At 36.5% G+C, this 26,608-nt stretch overlaps 1 protein-coding gene across 3 annotated transcripts in view; it reads right to left on the bottom strand.

The window, feature by feature from the left end:
- The window catches only part of DOCK4 (dedicator of cytokinesis 4), a 220,746-nt gene that overhangs the window by 100,462 nt on the left and 93,676 nt on the right, over positions 1-26,608 (bottom strand). For all 3 annotated transcript variants that reach the window (XM_088141722.1, XM_088141721.1, XM_007426684.4), the window contains exons 9-13: positions 13,907-13,988; positions 12,893-12,953; positions 10,974-11,106; positions 8,868-8,956; positions 4,190-4,315 (exon numbers count right to left, since the gene is read on the bottom strand). In XM_088141722.1, the coding sequence (XP_087997848.1) occupies positions 4,190-4,315; positions 8,868-8,956; positions 10,974-11,106; positions 12,893-12,953; positions 13,907-13,988 (491 nt within the window). The remainder of the gene's footprint in view (positions 1-4,189; positions 4,316-8,867; positions 8,957-10,973; positions 11,107-12,892; positions 12,954-13,906; positions 13,989-26,608) is intronic.

Here is a 26,608-nt window from a genome sequence, read left to right as displayed (position 1 = left end):
GTTACTTCCAATCCAGATCCTCAGAGCTTCCAAACACCTGGTCAAGACTTCTACTGTATCTCTGTAGGGAGAGTAAGGGAGGTGACCTTGACAGAAATAAGCAAGAATTGTTACCTAGGCAAAAAGGGCTGAAACATTATTTAACTCCTAGGAAACAAGATAATATTTGGAAGTGGTTCAGGCAAACATCTCCCTGATTCATTACGGTATAAGAAGGGGATACAGTATAATCTGACATGTAAGATTCTGTTATTACAGTATAGCCAATCTCAATAAAGTATAATTCTAGTCTTCCTGTGGAGTGGATTTTCTGGTCTGGTCTACCTAGTGGGGCTTATATCAATCTAGAGCCCTTTTCAAGGTTTCTGAAACTGTCCTTCCCACAATGAGACTTTAACATTGCTTAGATGGATCTCCTGTCTCCTGTCTGGCCATTTGTAGAAGCTAGGTTGGGCATGGATCCACAGATGATCGATTTCATTCCACCAGGTCTCTGTCTACTTCCTCAGGAGTAAAAGATTCACACTTTTCCCAGATATCCTCACAAGCCATTGTCCTGTTCATCTCTTCATAGCAACTTCTAATTACAAGCAAATGCAAGTCATTTTATCCATGAAGTGCTCTACTAACATGTTATCGTGGCCCTCTAATAAATCTTCTGACCCATTTTTTCTCTTAAAGGGTCCTTAAAAGGGTTTAATTAAAAAGAGTCACTGGATAAGTATTCTATGACTGCACTAAGTAACATTAAGGCCACTTCACCACCTTTACCCCATGATGTAGGCTCTACCTTGGCATAATCCCCAAGTGGATTTCCTCTTTATCTTTTAACAGCACAACTCCTGACTTCATCTCCCAGAGTTCCTCAGTAAGCCAGTGGACATCCCCCCACACACACACACGATCAGCCCACAGGGAAAGGCCACTCAGGGGCAATCTAGTAGAGACCCCTCATAAACCCCTTGTTCCAGATGTTGAGGAAGCCTCTCAACAAAATTGCCATCTAAGTTGCTATGAAATTCCACAAGTGCTCCCTGAAGCACAATTGGAACTATGAGATACCTGGAACAGACAATTTGAATGGCTCAGCCTCTCTGTGGAGAGTCATGGCTAATCAACCATATAGTCATCAGAAAGTGATCTGTCCACATCAAGGAACTAATCTTTATTCCTCACCACCAGATCATGTCTCCACTGCTATGAACATCTAATAAGTGGCCTCCCTTGTGTTTCAGGCCTGTGATGACCTGAGACAAGCCCATGGTTTTCATGGCTACCATGAAATCCTGAGCCACTCCTGGCCTTACCTCCAGGACTGGCAAATCACTCAGCACTAAAAATATGTGTATCAGCCACCATTCTCAAGCATGGTCACATAACTCAGGAAGATATGCTGCTGTGCAGTTGGGAAAACAGTACAACAGCAGCACCATAGATTTTGTCAAGGAGACACATAACATTTTAGAACAGTGGGGCTTATCTGGAGAAAACTATTTGAGATATTTCAAATGCACTGATAAGGGAAAGTCATCAGCTGCATTCTTCTAAATGTGTTTTAAAAAAGTAAATAAATATGTTACTAAAATCCACATGATTATGTGATATTTCAGTTCTGATATCTTTGGAGTTTTTCCAGCATAAAGTACAGTCCACCAAATTCCTATTGAAATTACAGACACAAATGTGAACAATTAGATCCCTGCAAGTGTAATTGCCCAAGTCTGAAGTCACTGAATGCAAATAATTTATCACTATACTGCTGCCTTATAGGCATGGGATTAAAACCAAATGCTACGAAAAAGAAACAAAACATAATTTCTCAGCTGATTATATACAGTTTCATATGCCAAATTTATATGAGGAATTGACCATTCCACAGTAATTATGTCAACCATATGCTTCTAACACTTTTCTTTCTTTTTTCTAAGTGAAACAACTTGCATAAAACAATCTGTAAATAAATGATTTTCCCTGGGTAACTGGAGAATGATTGGACATCAGCAACTGTATTAAACCAGTTGTAGTATCAAACTATATGTATTCAAAGATATAAACAACTTTTTTTTTTCTCATTGAAACTACAGGTTATTTCTGGAACAATGTCAGTCTTAAACTACAGGGCCCTCCCCAAAATTAGTACCTGGTAGGTATGCGAGAATAAGGTAAATCAAACAAAAAGACATCTTTTTGCTTTTTTATTTTCTATAATGGCTGATTAGCTTCATAATTATTAAGATAAGACTGCCCCAAATCAGTAAAAATTTCATTTATACCACTGATGATAGGACAAAAGTTGTACAGTATCCAAACAAAAGCATAAAGCCAGTTACTGAGCTAATGAAATACCATGCTGAAACTAATATTCAGGAAAAATTGCTGACAGCTAAACAAACAGAACACTTACAACTCAAGTCTCTTAGTGACTCAATATTTCTCAACCATAATGTGCATTTTCCCAACATCACTGCACATCACTCTATCTCCTAATGGGAACCAAAAGAAGAAAATACATGTATAGGAATGAGAGAAAAATGTGACAGTGCATAGGAAAGAGTTGCTATATCATGCATCATAACAAAGAATGGGATGGAGCAAATGGGAATGTCTGACATTTAATAAAAGCTCTTAGCAGAATTACTAGTATCAGTTTGCAGTATACTTGATAATATTACCAGCTATATATACAGCTTTAAAACTGGTATACTAGCAAGATTAAGAAGAGGGTATGAACTGAAATTCATAATGTCATTCTATGCAAATCTATTCAGAAATAAATCCCCATGAAGTTCAGTTGGTCTTATTCCTCAGTAAGTAGGTATAAAAAGATGACAGCCTCCATGTGTTATATTTGGTGTAATTCCTAATGCTTAAAAAAAAAAAAAACAGATTTTGGTATAGAGAGTAGATGCTTGGCCTTTCAGGGTGAGCATAATTATGATAGTAGGCAAGTGAACATAAGCTTTTATTAATATAGTGATTAAGGACTACTGGTATGAAATGAAATTTAAGTTTCTATTTGTGATTGGTATAGTATTTTTGTGTCATCCGCATGGTATTCCAGGTGGAATCAGGACATGACAGAAGATTGCTATTGATCCTCTGCTGCTATCTGCAATAGGTGTAACACCAAATAAGAAAGAATAGGGAAAAACCTATGCAATTTATGAAAGGACTCCTTTTTGGTTGTTGCCACTTAAAAAACAATCTATTTGCAAATATTGATATTAGCTTTAACAATATGTGCAATAGCTCTAAATATCCAAATGCTAATCTCCTGGAAATAACTGGCTGACTATTAACTATCCTCAATTTAATTCCCATAGGTAAAGAGTTCACAATTCCAGAATTCACACATGCCAACTGCTGTCAACCTCTTAAATCAAAGTGCTTTGATGACCAGTCTTTCTACTTCCTGACATACTGATCTTTAATACAAACATTTGTTTAAAATATATTTATCAATATTCAAAAAGAGGCACACTAACAGATATTTAAAAAATGGGAGGGATGGGGAACACTTGTTCAGCAATTTGGGATACTTCTTAGTATCAGTATTTTTCACTTCAGTGAACTTCAGTGAACTGAAAACAATTCAAAAGATTTAGCCAACAGACAAGTTTATGAGCCATCTCTTTTTGAAGAAGAGTTGATAAGATCATATGTATATTGGACTATTTAATGGAAAAATTAACAACTTTTTCTCAAATAGTTATTTTTGAGACCACATAATCAAAATAGAATTTACCCACTTAAAGCATGCCTGCAGATAATGCCTTTGAGATTCCCCATCCCCACAAGGTGCAATGAGAGGAAACTTGGAAATGAGTATTTTCTGCAGGAGCTCCTCTCTTATGGAATGCCCTTTCACTATGCCCTTTGCTGATGGTATTTAAGATGATTTTTAAAACCCGGCTACAAAGAGAATTTGGTTACTGAAATGGTTGTTAGCTGGCTGTGCCTGGGACAATTGCAGGCAGTGGTAATGTATTACTGATATTTATTATGATTATCTGGTTATCATTTTATACCTATTTAGGATTATTGCATTTTTGTGCTTTATCACTGCATTATATTTTCCTGCTTGCAAGCCACTTGAAATTGCAACTGAAATGACATAAAAGCCTTCATAAATAACCAAACAAACAAACTTGCTCACACTTAAATATCTGAGATTTTTCTTACAACATACCTGGCATAATAATATTGGAAAAGCCCAGCTTCCTTGTTATCGATACTCCATGGGTAAACATGGATGTGTAGTCTCTCCTGATTTGTTCAATGTCTCCATGGAGCAGCTGAAGAGAGACAGCTAAACCTACAAATAGGAAGGGAAAACTAGATGACAACAGTAGGATCCAAACACTAAACATGTTTATTGACTAACATGGGAACAGAAGAAACTCAAACAAGTAGCATTCACTTTATAAAAGATACATTCAGCATAATGAATATGACCAGCATTCATGCTGTTAAGAGTCCTCCCATTCTCAAGTAAACAGTCCATACAGTAGAAAGTTACTTTGCTACCCAAACAGACCTCAGAGGTGTTTAGTATTGGTACATAAAGTTGAGACTATTCAGAAATAAGAATTTCCAATTGTTACTCATGGACAGCTGATGAACTATGAAAAACAAAGAGATGTAGTGTAAAATAAAGAAAAAAATCCTTTCTTACTGCTAATAGATGTATTCATTTTAGATATGCATTTTATTAGGAAAAAAAATTCTTAGATGCAATATTACAATCATTATGGTCTTTAATTATTTCAAAATATCTGAAATAAACTATTATGCACTTCCCAGCCCCTTGCATTGTTTTTGTTCTGAAAATGTTTAAGGTTGAAAACTTTACATTTAGTTAGGACTTAAATGATTTCTTGAACTTCTTTTTTTCATGCTTCAGATTTTGGGGGGAAAATGTTAGTTTGTCAAGAAAGCAGGAGAATACCATCTATTAAAGCACTTTTTAACAAAATCTGAAATAATTGTTTCTTTATCATATTAAGCTAAAGCTATTTTTACTTGTTCAGTAAATATGCCTTCAATGGGTGGAGAGAGGGCAGTTTCATATTTCTAGAGATGGACAGAATCTCAGAGAGCATCAAGGACCCCACAGTTCAACCCTGAGCTACAGATATTCTCTTCTATTGGAAAAAATGTTAAATTTAGAACAAGTTTTGTTTTACAAAGAGCATTCATGAACAATCACATCTCACAAGGAACAAAATGATCAGATTGGCTGCAGCTGAACTGTGCAGGGAAAGAAAATTATCCATTTGTCTGGATTTTAAATCTATCTTACAGACAGGCAGGACCAACTTTGTAAGAAGGTTTAGAATGTGGTAGAAATGTTCAAGGCTGTCTGTATGGAAGGATACAGTTAGCAAAGGATAAAGGAAAAAATAATAATAAAGCCACTCAGGAGACCAAACACACACACACCAATGTCTACATATTAACCTGAACCAACAATCCAAAAATATTAACTGCAGGCTTCCAGTCTCAAATAATGGAAAAACCTTCAGTATATAAAAATGAAGATGGCAGTTTTGAGAGCATTTCCAGCACAGAAAATGTCACAAAACTATCTTGATTGGCCAGTATATGGTATAATACTTTCATAGCAGAAATAATGTGGGGAGAGAAAGACATCTAATAGAAATATGGAAAAGATCAGACAGAAGTGAAAATAAAAAGAATTGGTGCAACAGCATGAAAATAAAAATGAAGAGTTAAAAGATGATCAACAATTTAGGATTATTACTAATTTTAAAAATGGACTTAATATATCTTAAAGTCCTATAATAAAAAAGGAGTGAAGTTTATGCTACAAAATAAATAATAAAAATGGTTGAGTAAGACATTTTTTCTACCATACCATAACTGTTACATTCAGCCCACTGTCACTTAAATTAACTAATCAAAAGTACAAAAGATAAGCAGAAAAATGAACAAAGATATTATAGCAACATTTGAGTAATAACAGTAATTAAAATTACACTTTTGGAGCTCTCTAGACTTTACTGTTTCTTCAAGCAGCACTAACCACAGCTGTAAGGTTCATCACATAATTCAATAGTAAGTAATTAAGTAATTTTAGCAAACAAGACGTTTTTGCATACAACAAGAGTAATCATTGTAACAGGACCAAATAGCAGCTCCAGTAATAGAACTTTAGGTATAAGGCAGGTTCCATATCACACATATATAAAATATATAGAAACAACTCTTAATGTTATTTTTTAAAGCTTCATTCTTAAGTTATAGCTGCAAGTTTTTACAGTATGCTTAGCCAACCTGTAATTCTCTGCTTCTTTAGGAGCTATCAAAACCCTGTAACAATAATATTAAACACTTTTCTAATTCAGCAGGATTTAATTGTATTAGAATATAAACAATATAAACTAGCATAGGAAGATAATTAGTTGAGTACCTAGTGGCAAAGGTAACAGTTTGAATAAGCAGCTGTGTTAGATTATTGTAGATGATGTATATAATGAGGCAGAAAACAATACAGTATATTGCAGTTAGTGGAAATGAGTGGAAATTTGGAAAATTTCTGACAAACAAATCCAGTGTTCGGACTGAAAAATACTGGTATAGCTTGTGTGCAGTATCTTAAGACACAATGAAAGGAGTTTTCTGTTAGCATAGTCACACAATGACAGTACAATAAAAATACATTTAAACTCTGTCCCAACATTGCTCCCAGGTGCAATACTTTCCTTTGTTAATTATTTTTATTACTTAGTATTATGTAACATTATTATTATGTTTTATAGAAGGAGGCAACATGTGATCTTTCAAATCTGGGATCATTGTTCTCACCATCTTTCCCTGTTGCCATGTTGGCTAGGATTGGTGGCCGTTAGAATTTAGCTCTTATTCCCAAATTCTTGAGATACATATTAGAGTTTGGGGCCAGAACCTATAAATGCCTCTATTTCTTCTGAACTCCGCAAGAAACCTTCTCCTTATGAGGATCAAAGCCTGAATCTATGTTTCCTGAACCCCTTATGTTCTAGAATAGCTCATAAATGTTTACAAAATGTTGCAAACTTTTTATCCCCATCCATGCATCAGATGCATGTCTTATAGTTATTCAAAGCCCCTAGAGACACTCATGGAAGATAAAACAGCACTTGTCAATCACTGGAGGCCAGATTTCATTAGATGGCAATGTTATGACCTCTGTTGTGAGTATCTGGAGTAATAACTACTAACTCAAAATCCTGAATCAGTGCTGACTTTATTAATCAAATTGTTTTAACATTCATTAATCATTTAAAAATTGTAATGCTGAGATGGGCAGCTATAGAAATCAAATAAATATATAAATAAATATTTTTTATTTATATTAAACAATGAATCATGTGTGCATCTACTGCATAATTCACAAATTTAAACTTTTAACATTAATCAATATTTTACTACATTCAATTATAAATCAGAATTCAAGATATCAGAAAGAATAAACTGGGTTTCCTATACAGTGACACCTTCCTCCTTAATATTAACAGGAGCTTATCTCCTGGCATGTACTAGTTGCATTTAGGCATAATTATATGCAATATGGTGACCATTTGGCTCATGAACTCACCTTTTCTTCCATTTTTTTCACCATGAGCACAAAAGACCTCTTAATAGTTTTATGTTTTCAGTTAATTATGCTGAGTTACTATACCCAAAACCAGACAAATAGAGGCTAATTTCAAATGTAGGTTTTGGGCAAATTGTTTACACTACATGACAAAAAGAGATTTATTCAAAACAGCAGAACGTTATGAATTCTTTCAGTCTACCTGTTAAGAAAAAGTGGTGATTTGCATAAACTATAGTTTATGTCTAAATCTAGCCGCTGGTTGAGAGTAATAAGGCTTTTGGTGGCTTCTTTCCTTGTGATTTAGTATACCAGATCACATAACTGTATCCACACAAGTGATTGCTTTTTGTTAGTAGGTTAGAACCCTCTTTTTTTCAACCTTTTAAAATACTACTTAATATTTTCCAAGTAGGTCTACAGACATTTACTTAGACAGAACATTTGAACTTCAAAATACTTTTTTTCCACAGATTAAAATTAACTGAGCAATACTTGCTGAGCAAAAAACCCTGTCAAGGTTCTATTGTCTTGGCCTTTGATTTACTGAAATGTTTTATGCTATATTTATGCTGATTCACAAGAGCCCAGCTTCATTTCTGCTTTCTTTTAGATAGTACTGTGCACTGACAATCAGTTCTCATGCTGTCTGCTAATATTTACCAAAGCACAAACAGGCAAATCAACATTATAATATACAATTTGCCACATTCGTATTCCCTGGCATATAGATTCTAGGCACATAGATGCTCTGGGATTTTTTTTTAATAACGTGAAACACACGCCATCCTCGTAATTATTATTATTATCTTCAAGTTGAAGAAGTGCCAGTTAATATAACCCGTTCTACCACACAGTAATCTTTTAACAACCTCATCCCAATAAGCATCATTCTTAGTATTGCAGAAAGGTCCATAAAAGTTTACTAAAATATAATCTCCCTTAGTCTAACAAAAGTCAACCAAACACCCCAAACTGTACTATTTTTTCTAAACTACGACATGGAGAAAAGACTGTGAGAGAATTTTATAAACTCAAAGGGCACAGAAAATCTTTGAAGAAAACTACATATTTTAAAAAGGATAAAGTTTACAGGATAAAGTTACAAATTTCTCAAATTATTTACCAGGAACAGAGATTCCCTACCCTACTGTAAATGTTGAACAAGCTGAACAGGGTTGAAACCAAGTGTTGTAACAGATGCAAAGCGAAGAAGTGCTGTCTGTAATAGTAAATTTTGCCAAACAAAACTAAAAAATAAATTTACCAGCATTGGATCCTGTCAGGTTATAGCGTGCATTTAGTTTTTTGATGATGTTTTCATGAATCTGATACCAGTCACTCTCTGTGTTACACCTGTAAAAGAAGTAACATTGTAAAAACTAAACAAGAGAGCAAGTTGCCAGTTCAGAGGATTTCTCACCAAATAAGAAATGGTGAGCATTGTCTCCACCTGTAATATGTGAACATCCACTGGCACCTGAAATGTCTCATGAAAATGAATTTAAGACACTCTGCTCAGAAGTAATGCTGACTCAACAGGAAAAGTAAGAATGCATCCAGAGTCAGCTCCAGGTTTAAGGAAACCCTCAGCAAAATTGTCCTCTGTTGTAGCTATTCAAATTTAAGCAGTAACTTTGATATAATTCACTTACTCACCATCATTTTACCAGACTTATCTGCTCAGACAGCAGCAGCACAAGTTCCATTGTCTGTTTACATGTTAATGACCAAAAATACATTGACACAGTATTGTTTCACGACATTATGCACAATTCTAACTGGCAAATGACTTGTTGCTATTAGGCAAGCTTGCACGTGAGGACTCAGTCCCATATCAGCTCTTAGTGCCACCAGTGAGATATGTCTGGTGTTGAGCTTAGGTTGAGCGCATCTAATCTTGATAAGTTTGGGATGTTTTAATTTGGATTTCTGCAATGAGAAGGGGGTTGGATGTTATGGCTTGATGTGACCCTTCCAACTTCATGATTCTAGGTCCTATCCTCTGCTTTAAAGAAAAGACTACAACTAAAAAATATGTTTTCAATAGAGAACACAGTTGGAAAGTAAATTTGTCCACAGCTGATACATTCAGAAGGGAACACTTCCAACTGAATTCTAACAAAAGTAAAGAAAAATCTACTACACTGCTACCCCATCACATTGCTGTAATTTCTTCTCAAATCCATTGCTTCCAACAGCTCTAATTCAGGATCCTGGGGACCACAGCTAGAGAAAAGTTGTCCTTGAGACACGTAACTGAGTCCTAATCCAAATACTAACTTTAAAAATAATAAGCATTCACCGAACTTAACTGACAAAAGCCACAGAATAACCTCTCAATTTTTCCCTCATTTTGGCTTTCCCAATATTCAAACTTGCATATCGCTAGCAAGACTGCAATTTTTATATCAAAGACCATTTTGGAAAGGATAGACTACCTAGAAGAGAATGGGGTTGACTGCAGGGATGAAGATGTCCTACTGTTTTTTCTGTACTGTGTATAACTGTCTGATATGGTCAGATGGTCATTAGTCAATCAATGAAATATATTGTATTATAGCAAATTTGCTAAGGATGGCCTGGAGGGAAAACAAGATTAAAGCCATTTTCTTCTTCTAGTGTCAGATTTCAGACTGCTTTGAATCTATATTCTTCCAGAAATTCAACCCACATTCAGGAACTAGATAAAAGTAGAAACTTCCCATTCTTTTCTCAACCTCCAGACTGGAATGCATATATTCTATGTTTCCACAGTTGTTCTGTCTGGCTGAGCTGTGCTGGTTATCATCTTACTAGCCTCATCTCTTACATTCAATAATCCTTGGTAAATCCTTGCTGCAGATGGTGGGGAAGCATGGAAAGGGTTAAGTCTCTTCTCAGTTGTTACCAAGACTGCTGTTCCCTGTTAAAACTACAATTGATCCATGACCCCCAGCTGATAGCTGATCAGAAGGGTGGATGGGTTCCTAGGATTCTAATGTACTGGAGCAAGAATCTTGTAAGACCACATATGCTTGCTGAGTTGCTCATATGTATCTTTCAGGGTAACTGTCCAGAACAGACCACAATTTTCTATACAATGGAGTATGAATTTCTATATATAGTTCTATATAGTTCCATATATAGTTTAAGACAAAAATCTACAAATTCATTTATATATGAATTATATGAACCATCCAGAACAGACCACAATTTTCTATACAATAGAGTATGAATTTCTATATATAGATTAAGCAAAAAATCTACAAATTCATTTATATATAGACACTTGGGGGGGGGGAATCCATGAATTATATTCCACTGATAAAATGTGATCTAACTTTTCTTCCCAAATAATGTTGTAATATATTACAAATATCTATATTCTTACATATATACTTTTAAAATAAGGTCATCTTTTGTATCGCCAGCCAGTAGATCTGCTATACTGAGGACTGCACAACCAAAAGGTCGTCGATACTGTATATTGCAAGCATTTTTCTTTTCACCTGCTCCCATTCGGCCTGTAGAAACAAAATACATTATAAAAGGGGGAAAAAATAGACATTAAATAGCATATTTATGCAGAATGGAAAAAAAAATCTACCACCTGCAGTTAATTTGATAATCTTAATGTACTGTAACTGTGTAAACATATTTAAGAACACCTTCAGTCTGTCTCCTTCTGGATTGCTCTAAAAGTGTGAAAAATACAGAAAATGCCCACATTAAACCCTTGTGGAGCCAGCACTCTATTTTTGACTTTTCTTAACAGCATCCACAATTCCCTATAAGCCCTCTAATACTGACATCAGGAGGAACCCGTAGTAAAATCTCTTAAGCTCCAGCTGCATATATTTGCTACAACATCTCTCAGGAGAAGAGGTTGGCAATTTTCATATAGGAATCTAGTAATTCAGATCTCTCATATTTCTATGAGCAAAATCTAAAAAGATTTTTAAAAAACATGATACAAAGTATTTACCTTACATATTCCTTCCAATGTTACCTTATGTATGTGGGCCCTAATAGGTATTTGTCTGGTTAGGCAGCTGTGAGATTTTGTCATTATCAGAGTAAATTGTTTTGTAATCCATGGAGTTATCCATCGTGCCGTATCCATTCCTTACTATGCTGCAGATCTTACAGCTTTAATCTGGCTACCTAGTACTGTACCTCCACTTACAATCTATTGTTTCTCTGGTGGGGCTTCAAAAGCCCAACCTGATTTAGTACCTGTTGCTTTTTGCCCTTGCCAAAAAGATGAGATATACAAGATAATAAAAACAAGAGGTGAAGAACAAAGAAGGAAAAATACTGCAAACAAAAGATTCTTAGATTAACCAACCAGGATTTAAATAAAATGGAACAATTTTATGAGCTATCTCTGGTGTAAGAATATAGGGAGACGTGTGATTATTTTCACCTACTTGTTAAAAGTTACAATTCCATTTTATTTCTACTATTTTGACAAATTGTCAATGGCTTGTGTGCTCTTTCCTTTCAATCTCTGCCTTGAATCCACATCAGCTATATATTTAATTTATGGAGCAATGAAAGGCACGTTCGTACTAACAATCTACATGCTTGATTGCTGCTGTCAAATCTTCTTTGTTTTAAAATAACCTGTGCTCCCTGCCCTAAAAACTGCATTGGAATCTGTCTGAGATAAAATGGAAAAAAACAACATCCCTGGGCTCTATTCTTGGCTTTGCAAGACAGAAACCATCGGCAACTGAGCAAATGCAACTCAAACAGGAAATGTAGTCAACAGAATACTAACTATTCCATTTAACATTTGTGGCTACATTTCTAGAAACATAAACTGCAAACAAAGCATACATTTATACTACATACTCCACATACACATATATACATACACAAAGACATACAAACATACATGCATATATATTATATCTTCTTGCAACTATCTTATCATGTTTCTCATGGGGTTCTTATTTGGGGACAATACAAGGAAATAAAATCCTCCAGAGTAGCTGCCCTAGCTGAGAATTCAATCATTTTTTCTACCCGTACAAACAGTTCAGAGTTTTAAAACAGTAGTAGCAGTAGTAATACACCAAGAGTAATAATAATAATAATTCACATGACTCCTCCCTGTAGTTTGATAGGATAACAAATTCTTTGTTTACATCTGCCCTAAAAAGTGGTTGAGACTGATAAGTAATAAGTTTAGTATAATTCATGTGAATCCTTAACAACAACAATTGCTATACAACTAAAATCTTTTCCTTCTTTTCTTACATAGCATTGTCTATGAACAACCAGGAGAAATTAGTACATACATACCAATGCGTATAATGTGCACAGTAATGTAGATGTCCTTCCTAAGCTCACTGCTCCCCAAATCCTGTGAAGAATCAGAACAATCCAAAATTATCATGTGAAACTTATTTTAAGGAATAGCATTGATATAAACAATTTCAGACGTCTAAGTGTGCTTCTGCCTAGGAGACTGTATAGCGATCAAGAAACAATGAAATATGGAGTAGTCAAATATATTGGATCAACACCACATTTGTACACATATCTGTCCATGGTCCTGAGAAATATTAGTAAAAATTTAACAGTGTTTCAAAAATATAAATAGTGTAACCATCTCCTTTTTAGAGGTCTTCAAGCCACCAAAGCTGCATTAAGTCAAGATTTCAAGTCAGAGAGCTGGATTAGATGTCTTGGAATGGCTACTTCAGTTCTATGCTTCCAGCAAATATAAGACCCATTGTGTAGTTAGGGTTGCAGCCTTGAGCATCAAAAGCTTATTACCCACTTTCAGTTTTACTATACTATAGGGCTGCCATGATGTCATCCAGGTTTTTGAAACTAGATGGGGTCCTAGTTGATCAGATGTGAATAATCACAAGGTGAGTCATATTAAACCATACAATCTGATCCTATCCATGAAAATAAATCCCATTCTGACCATTCTTAAAACATAATTTAGAAAATGTTCTAACAAAGTCCCAGTGAAATAGTAAACACCATGTTTCATACTGGAAAGCGCAAGACTTATTTAATTCTGGAGCTAAAATACACCTCAGAAGCAAACACGAAAGCTATCTTTGTGTCTATCATATCTGAATATAAAATTGCTAAAACAAGTACAGAGATAATAGGCCAAATGGACAGTTAAGTGCATTATTATGTTGTTTTGTTCTTATAAACCTCTTAGATGATAGTCTGATACATCTGTATCATTGCCTGCGCTCTGGTCATGCATTTGGATTACTGAGTAAGGAATCAAACCTTTTTAAAAAGTCATTCAAAATACACCAAATGGGGACAAAAACATAAAGAACTCACCACAAAAAGAGAGCAATATCTTTCTGGTTTCTCTGGGCATTTTGGCAAACCATTCCGATTCAGTTTTAAAAAGAATCTCTCACTGTAAGACAAATATTATGGTATAATTGGAACAGTAAGGTAAACTTATCTGTCACAGTCACATGAAAAAAAATAAATCTATTCAGTACATTTGGGTAAACAACACACTTTTGTCACTGTTTCCAAAGCAATCTTTTCTAACATTCCAGGACAAGGATGCAAAACGTCCCATTGTTCATCTATTTAAGAGAGTAACTTTAATCCTTTTGCTACAAAAGCCAGCTCATTCTAGGTAAAAATGCAGAATTCCATGAGGTTGAGATAATTGCTAGAAGAGCCACCAATATGGAATCAAAGCCAGATAGGTCTTTAAAATAACTCACTGAATGAAGCAGCAACTCCTTAATCATATTTCTCATGATTAAGGAGTTGCTGCTTCAGTCAATGAATTATTTTAAATTTATTTCACAACTAAAATGTTACGGAACCTATGAGTTAATGTAGCATAGGACCTTAGCAAAGGTTCAGCCATCATTATATTACAAAGTTACTGGTAGAAAAATAATACTTGCTTTTTTTAGCCCAAATCAGTAACAAATCACAGTTGTATGGTGAGGAGGAGGAAAAGGGACATAATTAACAAAATTATCTTGGATAAAAATTATTTGTGATACTTGACCAGATGTTCAATTTTGTTTTAGCAAACAAAAAAGTGAAAGTTAAAAAAGGGATTGTTTATTATTTGCTCTGGTTTTTGACTAAGAATTCCTATTCCCATTCTAGCTGATTTATGTTCTATACAGGATACAATGTGTAATGTGGCATCTACTCTTGCAGGATAAAAACAAAAAAATCATGAAAAGGAAAAAGTTTAAAATAGTACATTCTACTTCCGCAGTTTCTTTTCTTATATTTTATGAAAAAAAGGGCAAACTATAAGTGACTGATAATCATCAACTTTTCAGTCAACAGCATCAGTTAGAAACTTAACATGCAGCTTTAAGCTGTTATTACAAGAAATACTAATCAGCACAAGCAATACTGACAAGGTTAAATCCATAAATTGGGGAATGAGCAAGGCTTCCCTTTCTGTGCCTTATAATCAACTTATTCCAAAATTTTGCCATAAATAAGAGATCACTATGTGCATTCTTTTTTAAATAAAGCTGTCTCAGCTGTTTCTTCGGCTTTTCTCAAGGGCAAGTGATTTGTCACCCATATGTTCTTTTCCATATGCAACAGTAAAAATAGCAGCCGGAACATCTATTCAAGTCTTTTAAAAGGCAGAACAAAAGGGCTAATATTAACAGCTGTATCTTGTATATTTTTCCCAACATTCTGTAAGGTTGAACGACCTTTAATGAAGACTAGACAACCCATGACCCGTTGGGGCACTGTTTCCCAGATATTTCCTTACCTAAACAGAGAAGCAGAATGACCAAGGGCAAAAAAGCAGTGGGAGTGGGAGCGACTTGCTGCTGGCTTTCCATTGACTTTGCTTGTGGGTATCTGGCAGGAAGCATCAGAATCCTTCCTTCCTTCCTTCCTTCCTTCCTTCCTTCCTTCCTTCCTTCCTTCCTTCCTTCCTTCCTTCCTTCCTTCCTTCCTTCCTTCCTTCCTTCCTTCTTCCTCCCTCCCTCCTCCTTCCTTCCTTCCTCCCCCTTCCTACCTTCCCTCCCTCCTTTCCTCTCTCTCTCTCTCCCTCCTTCCTTTCTTCCCTTCCACATACAATATAGGCTTGCACCATTTGCCCTCTCCTCACGACCCTCAGGACAGCCCCAGCGAAACCACCACCTCCTCCTCCTCCTTCTCCCCAGCTGAACCGCAGAACAGCCTGCCACTTGGGGGGAGGTGGAACAAAGGGATCCATGGACCATGAGGAAAACTGCACCCTCACTTCCCATTCCGGCATGTCCTCAAGGGTCCTCTACCTCAAGGGAGGAAGAGGGCTCACCTGTCAACCACAAGTGCCCCCTATCCAGCCCTACCTCACCAGCATCCAATTCGCTCATTCATCCTTTCTTCAATCCCCACCGCCAATAAGAGATTTCAAATTTCTACCTCATTTCCAAAGCAGCCAATCGCCACTAACTTGTTGGGACTTGCTGCCAGCTGATTAGGTGCAGGGGACAGACAATGGCAGGAAAGAGGTTAGGGATATGCCCATGACAATCACATGACCTGGGCTGACCATGGCAGCACAGCAGCCTTGCAGTACGAAGCAATCACAAATTTCCCAAATTTCAATCCCATGGGAGTAATGGGTCCTGGATTTTGGATGCATTCTGTAAGTTAACCCATTTGAGGTACCTTGGTTCAAAAACTGTTGCCTTATGATGCACCATTTCGCCCAGTTAAAGGTTACAGACAGGAGAGTTTTAGTAGTATATAGATTGCTTTCTTGTCATTGACATTTTGATGAAATGCTTTAATTAGTTCACATTCCATATTAGAAATTCATAGATACCTGAAATATTCTATTTTCTATACAGGTTCTAATCACATAGAAACCAAGTCTATGTGGTGCAATGTAATTTGTGAAATAAAGCACTTTACTCCTAATATTTTGCAGCCATGGGATCAGGGGTATAAAATGGACAATATGCAGTGTAATGGAATCCAACTTCTAGAGAGTTTCAGGTTCCTCAGCAACAGTTCTGACAGATGTACAGTACAAATTTTGGGAATGTCAGGTAATTAAAAATGTCAAGCTTAGCTGATATTTAGGGAAAAAAGCAATTTGCAACTAATTTCATGTATTTAATCTTGTATACTCTTCTTGACTATCCTTCTGGAACACAGACCCAAAGTCACACATCTGTATGTACACATGGATACTATCCTGCTAGTTGAGCATCTTAATCTTACAGTGAACCAGGATAAAAATGCTTCAGCTGTCATGTTTTTAGGCTGTCACCTTTCAATATCCAGACCATAGTAACTTAATGAGTAGAGATCCCCTCTGGAGAGGGCTATGAATGTGAGCCAGGTCATCTATTAATGATTATTGGGCTTTTAATTCAAGATGCTTTTATTAGGTTTTCTTTGATTGTTGTAAGCCGCCCAAAGTCACAATATCCAAATTGGATAGCCACATAAATTCTATAAATAAATAGTGGTATTGACAGAAAAAAGCAGCATCAGCTGAGACCTGAGAGTTATGTGCAAGGAAGAAGAAATATTATACAGTCCGTTTTTCATCTCAAAGGTGACTCATCCATCTGCAGTCTCAATGAGAGAGAGAGAAATAAACAGAGCTCCTAGGACATGAGGAGTTCTTAGCCAGTAGATTAAGAAGTTACTACAGAATGTAAAAATTCTAAGCAAAGAGACTGTGAAGAGGAAACCAGTTTAAAGAGAAGGGATTTTTTTAAAGAAAAATCTTTACAGCTCTTAAAGGAGCAGAGTCAGAAATATAAGCACAGACCCTGCACTATTTGAACTCAAGCCAGAAGCTAAGACAAAACACAGAAAACTCTGTAAACAAGGTAATAAAAAAAGCTTATAGAGGAAAATCTGGGGTATATATAAGTTAAGTATAGAACTAGGTAAAAGTCTGTGCTATTAAAACATAAGCACTACCAATGTATCTGTAAGACGATAAAGAAATCCTTTGAGAATGAAACCTATACTTATGTGTTTGTCCTGCCTATGCGTAAACCATCCAAAAATGAACCCAAGACACCCAGAATACTGGGTATATTAATAAAAAAAAAAACTTTGTTTCACATCTCCATTGCTTTGGTACATATTACAGCAGATCACTGTTTCTTCCACAATACTACATTTCTAAGAGACGGGGGAAATCAAAGCAGAGTCCTTATCTCTCTGATCAGAAGTAGCTACTGCTGAACTGACTGCCCTCCAATAAGTCGGTCCAGGATTGCATCCTTAACATATGTGCTGTTGAAGCTCTGAATAAAATTCCCAAGAGCAAAACAAAATCCAAACGCTGTTTGTTCTGTAATTCTCTACACTGAATCACCTTTTCCACTTCCCAAGATGATATTAACTGAAAGAACAAGTTGTTTCCTTTGCAGTAATGCCATTTGGTTTTCTTTAGGATGCCTGAACACATGGCAGCTGAAATATGCTCTGCCAGTCTGGTTTGAATGCCTTGGATAGGGAAAGATCCCCCAGAGGAGATTAGTAAGAGGTCAGTAATGGATTTGAATATTGAAATGTTGCTTCTATTCCTAAAACAACGATGCTCTTCTGGTATGGAATATTCCTAATGCTCCTTCATATCAATTCTCCAGCTTCTCTTTTCAATCACTCTTTGTTTATACAAAAGACTGCTTCTAACTGCCAAAACAACAGGATAGATCAGGCTTCTCTTAAAGACATCTGCTACGCAAAACGTATCACAAAAACATCAAAATGCTCACAATATTGTCCATTAAGAATGCCCTGTATTCAAATATTCTGACCCAAATGGATTCTAGTCTATCTATCTACCTGTCTCCTCTTTCACGCTCTATAAATCACGCCTGCTTACACTACAGTTCCTGACAACTACTGAAACAGCTGCCAGAAACAGATTACCTGCCAGTTAGTGAACAAAACACACGTTTCACACCATCCCTACCCCCTCACCAAACAATTTCAGCTGAGTCATGACATTCAGAGTTACCAGTCAAGAAGTAGCCTGATGGATTACAGCGTACAAACGTGTTGCATTGATGCAAGCTTCTCACAGTAAATGTGTGAAATATGAGCAACATACATAAAAGCATAACCATCCCTCAGGGGGTTGTGTGTGGATCACTGGGACCCTGATTTCAGTAAGAGAGTTGTGCTTGTACTCACATGAAGCATTGCAAGTGTGAAGCTTCAACTTCGAAACGTTGTTTTGCACATAGGGAACTGGTTTGCTATTGCCTACTTCCAGAAAGTTTTGTGAACTCCCTGATCAGCCTACAGCTTTTCTGAAATCACCTAAGGTCAGCTGAGTGCTGCCAACCTGCAGAGGTTTATAAACATGAACTCACACTGAAGCCACATCAGCTATCCAAAATGGACAGCTCCTTCCTTCCTGTTCATATATATGTTAACCAAATACTTTACAAGACCAGGTGCAGTGATGTAATTGTGTGAATGCTTCACCATGTGAAACTAACTGTATAATATTTATATATGTTTTCCCCTGCTTTAACCTGTAATAGAAATTCAAGGGCGGGAGGAGAGAGAGAAATGTATGTCCTCAGGGAAGTTTGAGCTATACTTTAAAAGCTCTGTGTCTGGTAACTGTTAAAACTAATGGCTTACATAAAGCATAGGCACAGAGAGGATTTTTGAATAAAATACAGTTGAATGAAGATTGCCTATGATTAAAGATCATAGTCTGAAAAGTCAAAGAGATAGCAAGCATTTTCTATTTTTGGTTCAACAACAATAAATACCATTGTTCTATATACCAATGGCAAAAATTAAAAGGAAACAAGTCAGCTTGCAAGAATATTGACCTAATTTAGGGTCCAGATGCATTATATAGAACACATCTGTATTGTTTAAAGGTCACTTATATTTTCTAGCATGCCTATAACGAAGCTGCATGTTGTAAATCACCTGTCAGGGTCAAGGATTCCTGAAAACACTTTTGCATTCTACATACTGTATGTGACGGTGAAACTGGCAAGGTCAGAAACAAAGAACCTGATACCATAAAAGAACATTATTTTATTTATTTTATTTATTTCTGGTCGAAGACCAAACAACCCAGTTAAAATGCAAAGCATTCAACTAAAACCTCCATTCATAACAGAAACTAAGCATAACTAGATTTTATTCAGGTCCATTGATTTCTAAAGGCAATTGCTATAGCGCAAAATTAGGCCACTTTTCCAGAAAATTCAAAATACTGATTATTTAGTAAGAAATGCAGTTGCCTGCTGGGACCAACCCAAGAGGTGTATAGTTAGAGGAAACAATAGTTCTGACCTCCTAGAAAAATATATATTGGGCGATTCAAGAGTACATGTGCAACTGATTCAAGTCAGTATCTGAACATACGCATAAACAATCTTGGTAAGGAATATTATTAAATCGCCTTTACCACCACTGATGCTCTGGTGCACCAGTGTAAACGCCTTGTGAGTGAGGACACAAGAATGTACTAGTAGTATTTGGAGGTAGTTAAGGCTGGATGCATAAACTCATTGTAGCAGCCATGTGAGGTATTAGTTCTATTCCTTTGCACATCAAGATTTAACATTCTCCACTTGACCTTGCTCCAGGTTTTAAAGTTACAGTGAACTAAATGGAGCATAATTTGATCCTTCCATAGGAAAATATCTATCCGTATAAACCAGGCCACAGACCCTGCCCTATATGTTTGTTTGAGCCTCAAATATTATAAAGATGTGTAGGTGAAGGGCTGACAAGGTATCACCCACATCCAAAACTGAGAAACAAAAAGCAAAAGAAATCCAAGATTCAAAGCCTGGGGCTTTATAAAGAAATAGACAGTGTGACTGCATGATTCTACAACTGCTGGTCTTTATTATTAGGACTTCTTTTATCTGCAATAAAAGCAACTTATTTGAGCCTTGTCCTTGACTTTTCACTACTAGCTCCCGAGTGAGAATTTGAATTTGATAAAGGTGCACTGCTAAGCCCTGCATGAACCTCTGACAATATATAAGATGCACACTTGTCTTCTCTCTGTCACCAAAATTTAAGGAGTGCAGGTGCAATACTTTGGTTCACAGTTTGATTGTAAACTGCCTACCTTATTATAACACAAAAACAGATATTATAGAGGATGGACTTAATACAGTTCAGTGCAGGCTGCTGCTGCTTGTACTGTAAAGTCACCTTGGGAAAATCCCAAAGTTTGCAAAAAGAATAAAGAATATTCAGGAAAAAACTAACAGAGATTTTATGTACAGAAACTCCCTGCAACCATTTCAGTGGCTACAGAATACAAATTAACTATTGGAAGAGGGGAATACAGGTAGTCCTCACTTAACAACTGCCCTGTTTAGCAACCATTTGAAATGATGGCAATGAAAAAGTAACTTTATGACCAGCCCTCACACTTATGACCGTTGCAGCATCCCATGGTCACATTATTGCCATTTGCGTGCTTCACAGTGGCTTCTGACAAGCAGAGTCAATGGAGAAGCCAGCAGTAAAATCACAAGTTGCGATCATGTCTCGCTTAAGGACCACAGATGATTCACTTAACAACTGTGGCAGAAGTAAGGTCATAAGCCTGTCATGGTCACGTGATGTTACGCCTAACCACCACATCACCTAGCAACAGAGTTGCTGGTCCCAATTGTCGTTGTTAAGCAAGGACTACCTGTAGATTCTTAAACTTTTCAAGATCATGGAATATCAAATATATATCTATACACACAGACAAGCACATACAGAACACCTATGTCAGCCCTTTGAGGTAGGCCAGGTCAGGAAACAGACACTACAAGAAATACACTTTATACATCCAGGCTATAATAACAGAGTTCTAATATTTCTTATGTCTATTTCCTGACCCGGCCTACCTTGAAGGGCTGACATTGATCAGACTTTCTCCTTCCCCTTCCCTCCCTCTTATATCAAAGACAGTCAAGGCAGGGTGGCACCGATTAAAGTTTCTTTTTCATGCTTTCTTGTTTTCCCAGACCAAGCTCATGTTTTGCCAACAGTCTTCACATACCTTCTCCAAGATATGCTCCTCTACAACCTATGACTACATCTTTTTAAAAATGATAATCAGTGCTGAAATAAAACATGCCACGATTAAAATTTAATACAATTAAATTGTTAATATCACAATTTTACTTTCCTTACGTTTAATGTATAACTGTAGATGGAATGGATGAGCCTGCATACGACAGCATATTTCTTCAATGAGAAATGAGCTTTATGAAAGAAAGTCTTATACTCAAAGAAATTCTGAACAAATCACTTTGTTTCAGTACTTGGTTTGGTAGTACTGTAGTGAGTAATGAAAAATGCTGAGCCAAAGAAGCCAAATCTCTCGCTATAAAAAAGGAATTTATTGGGAAAGATACAGAAAGCAACGGAAAGCAACAATCACACGCATATGTAAAGAAATTCCCCAAATAAAATCTCCCTCACTCTCCCAGCACCCCCAGGCTCCTTGCCTGGGACTCCCGCCTCTTCCTGCTTAAGGAACCATGTGGTCCTGGGGTTATGACGGCAACCAGGACTGCTGGGATTGCTGTTGCTAAGCAACGCGGTCACGTGATATCACACTTTACAGCCACATCACAGCCCCAACTGCCATCATAACCAGAGGAGTGCCCATGTGTGTCTGTGTCTGTGTGTGTATGTGCTATTTATTGATACATCCTAGAAGGACAGAATAATATTTTGTTTTCTCCTCAATCTGATCCCTTTGGCTCTGTTTGAGCACATATGCATAGAAACCCGCTCCTTTTTCATATATTGGATAGCATTTTAAGAGACAACAGCTAAATGTCCTACCACAATTTACTGTCTCCCCTTTGTCTCCATGTTATAGAGATCTATTTCTGTAACTGTACATTCCTGTAGCTCAGACATTCTGTTTTGGCATTTCACCTGATGTGATTAGCTGAGGGAAATAAATGTGCCACGTATGACATTCCCATTGCTCAGCCCAAGTTTCCATGGGGTAGAAAGGAACCTTCTGAAATGGCAAGTTGACTGTGAGTTTGACACCTGTGCAACCAGAGTTCTAAAGAGGAGACCTACGTGGTAGAGCAATTTGGTTACTATACTGAAGCTCCTTTTCCAACCCCTGGAAAGTAACAAGACTAAGTAACAGGTATACAGCTTAGGAATAGGGGACAAAAAATGTAGCCCTCTCTTCTTTCCCTGTCATACTTATCACCACATTTGGGGGGTGGGAGAGATGCCCAAACAGGGCTTAGGTGGACTCTGCAAAAAATATTTTGCCTTTTCTTTACCTCCAAAACATTTCTAGTATACTGCTATTGCTACTGTTGGATCTCCCCAATTATTGCATACAGCTCAGAGAATAGGCATATTCAACTCCTACTCTAACATACTGGTTACAATTTTCATAACTGTGGTTAAAATTTCAGATTACTAAGACAGCAAAAAGAGAGAACAGGCACCAGCCAATGGAAAGAATCATTAAAAAGTCATTAAAACATTCAAACTGTTTTCATCCAGGCAATTCCATTCCACCAGGGCTGGATGGAGGAGTTCCACAGTGTATACAGTTCAAGTCGTATCCAGTTTCAAAAATCTGTGGTGACATTGAAGGTGTGTTCTAGTACCCTCCTTCTCCCTTCTTGAGATTTTTCTAGGACTATTGGGAATCACAATGACAAAAAGAGCAAAACACCACCTTCAAAGTATTTGGGCCATATGTGACTTAAGACACTTTTACTTTTTCTGAGGAAAGTTTTTTTTCTTTTTAACTGTTAGCTGGAGACACTGTCAATTTTTTTTTTTTAAAACTGTTATGTGACTTCATCGTGGTCAGATCTTCATGAAACACTACCTCCAAAGTAAGGCTTTGCTTTTCAAGCAAAAGCTCCTCCAGATATCAGTACACCTATCACCTAACAAGGATAATGTAAAAATAGTTCTCTGAGGGCCATACCTTTTTCTCCATTGGCACACTGAATCTAGATCCTAGGTTCATGGAAGTGGACTCATGCTGGAGCATATAAGAAATCCCACACTTGGAGAACAGATTAATTGCCTGCTGGCAAAGGTAATACCACTGAGAAATGTCTAACAGTGAATGTTAGCCATGATTCATCCTCTCATTTCAGTTTCTTGCTCCATTTTCTTCCTCTGGAAGCAAATGACCAGGGCTCTTGAGAAGTCATACCCTGACTTCCAGCCAAAACTAAAGCAATCATGTAAATCAATGTGGCCCTAAAAAAATTTCTTTCTAAAATGGGCTATAATCATGTGCTAAAATATTTGAATGGGAATGACCTAATTTCTTCAGAACTCCAAATAAACAAAAAACAAGGTTTTAAATAGAAGACCCCAAGCCAACAGTTAGCTCTTTGAGATGGAAGAAAACTAGCTTTATGTAGCCATGAACAATCTTACATGGATGATGTGTGGGTGTTCATTTAAAGAAATGCCACCAAAGGAGCCAAGAACTGTCAGTCAGCTATAATAAAACTCTTATTATATTGCTAGAAATCTGGAACATACACATAAGAGCATAACATCTTAACTTAGCAACGTATTTTACATGCAGTGCATGAGAATTTCCAAGCCTTTATCTGTCTAAACTAGGGAAAAATGTATTTTTTAAATCACTTATGAATATTTTTTCCCTACAAAATGCAAACAAAAGTCACTTTGTATATCACAAGTATAACTTAACACAAAGCTCTGTGGATAATATCTAAGTTCTGAGTTTTCAGTTAGGTATTTGCAGTTCCATAGTGTGCCAGTAGTTTTATAGAGAAGTTTTACTGAACTGTTTCTGGGTGGTTAGCATGTTTAGGATTCTGCAATCCACTATTGAATGCTCTTAAAAGAATCCAATACAAAAACAGATCAGGGAAGTATATGATATTCCTACCATATGATGATATTGCCCCCACAAAAATGCGTTATAAGGAAAAATTTTAAAAAGCTATAACTCTTTTATTTTAACTATAATGATTTCAAGTCTCCATCATTTTATAGATTTTCTAAAATAATATTGATTTAATATGGCAGCTACTAGCAAGCATAATCAGTATTGGTTGTCCTGCACTTGCGACAAACAAGATCTTAGAATGCAGAAGTATCTCAATCCATGTGGAAGCAGTATCGTAACACACTCTGTAGCTTGGACTAAAACATGAAATGTAATAGTTTCATGTTAATGATCTCCAAAATTAGGGTTTTCTTTCCAATTAAATGTAACATATGCTTGAAACATATGTTGCTGATGCATTAGACCCATTAAACAATTGCCTTTTAATGACTGAAGAGAGGTTATAATGGGGGAGGGGGAGCCTAAATTATATCAACCAGCTACCATTACAGGAAATACCATCATCTACCAGGAATGCCTTTTCCAAGATTTCAGTGTTACACAGCTGTACATTTTCAAGCAAGCCAACTTAGTTCTATCCAGAACTAAGTTGCACCTGCCTTTGTTTCTGCTTTCTACATTGGACCTGGGAAGCAGCAGTTAAGGTGATGAATATCTCAACCTCTTGGTCCTACAAGAGGCTTCTCTGCTATGATATCTTTGACACAAAACACAACGATATTAGGTTTTCATGGTAGAACTCAAAGCCCTTTACCAAAAAAGAATACTGGTCTACCCAGACGAGAGCTTCTAAAAAACTTAGTACTACTTGAAGTATCTTCAGTCTACTTTTTAAGTTTAGGAGGATAATGGTGTGACTTAAAGTATCAATAATAGGATAGATTCTATCCTCATCTTTATAACATGAAAGAAATAATATACAAAGGATAGGAATGAGGAGGAATGAAAGAAAAACCAAGTTCACACTCTAGTTCAAAGAGCATGATGGAACATCTGCTGGCAGAGTGACAACTGAGGAGATCACAAACCAGCTGGCATACCTTCAAAGATGACTCAATAACCCTGTCTCTTTTCCCTCAATCTGTTGAAATGTCTGTCACAGATTGTATCCTAACTCTTGAATACTATTTTTAACCTTATGCGAGAATGACACAAATTTCTTTTCCGTAACATGCATGGTTTTACTTCTATCATGTCTCTTCCTAGCTACTTTTATTCCAAGCCAAAAAATGTAGCCTTTTCTCATGGTGGAATTGCTTTGCCAAAGACATTTTTAAGCCCAAATATACAACGGTATACAGCAGTGTTTCTCAACCTTGGGAATTTTAAGATGAGTGGACTTCAACGTACACATATCTTAAAGTTCCCAAGGTTGAGAAACACTGGTATATAATACTGAGTCATTCGACCTTATATACGTTGACACAAAAATATCTAGAAGGTTAGCGAGGCAAGCTTTACCCTTGCTGAAGGCAAGTTGATTCCTTTATAGTAAGCCTGCTTGCTATATAAAATAATATTTTATTATTTTCTTTTAATCACAATTTCTATCATTTTACCTGAAACTGACTTTAAGCTATATGTTTGTCCAGCTCGTCTTAATCCCATTTTTTAAAAAATTAGTTATATGGGCTATTTTCTAATAAGCTTATCAGTATGCCAACTGAGAAGAAAGGAAGTTCCATGTTGTGTTTCCCTCCATTTGTAGCACGCTTTGAGATGCCACTAAATTTCAGTAGCAGATGGCTCCAGCACCACAACAGCACAGTTTCTGACAGTTGCATTCATTCCATGTACCATAGACTACATGCCTTCTCCTGCCCTAAATTCTCATCAAAGAAAATGTATTGAACAGAAAGCTTCAACCTCTGGATCTTAGCTTTACATTCTACTGATCAATATTTTTCCTCATTAACAAGTCATTTATAGTAGGACCATGTAACACTTTGGATTTGATTCCAAAAGCGTTGGAGCATCAGGATGGAACATAGCGCCTGTCTGCAACTCTCCAAAGAAGCTGTGTATGTTTATGGAGAATTATTATGTGAGCATCCCCATACTGTCCAAAACACCTTTTTGTGCTCAAATCAGAAACCCACTGAAGACCAGTTTTTGTGCCCTAAAGATCTGGAATTATGTTTTCTATTTCAATGATCAACACAGAAACTAACCCTGACTCAGTCTTT

Source organism: Python bivittatus, unplaced genomic scaffold, assembly GCF_059951505.1.
Source record: "Python bivittatus isolate LINGU-HERP-01145 unplaced genomic scaffold, Pbiv_v1 ctg000330_np1212, whole genome shotgun sequence".
In the NCBI taxonomy this organism is placed as follows: Eukaryota; Metazoa; Chordata; class Lepidosauria; order Squamata; family Pythonidae; genus Python; species Python bivittatus.
This window is presented reverse-complemented; position numbering and strand designations above follow the sequence as displayed.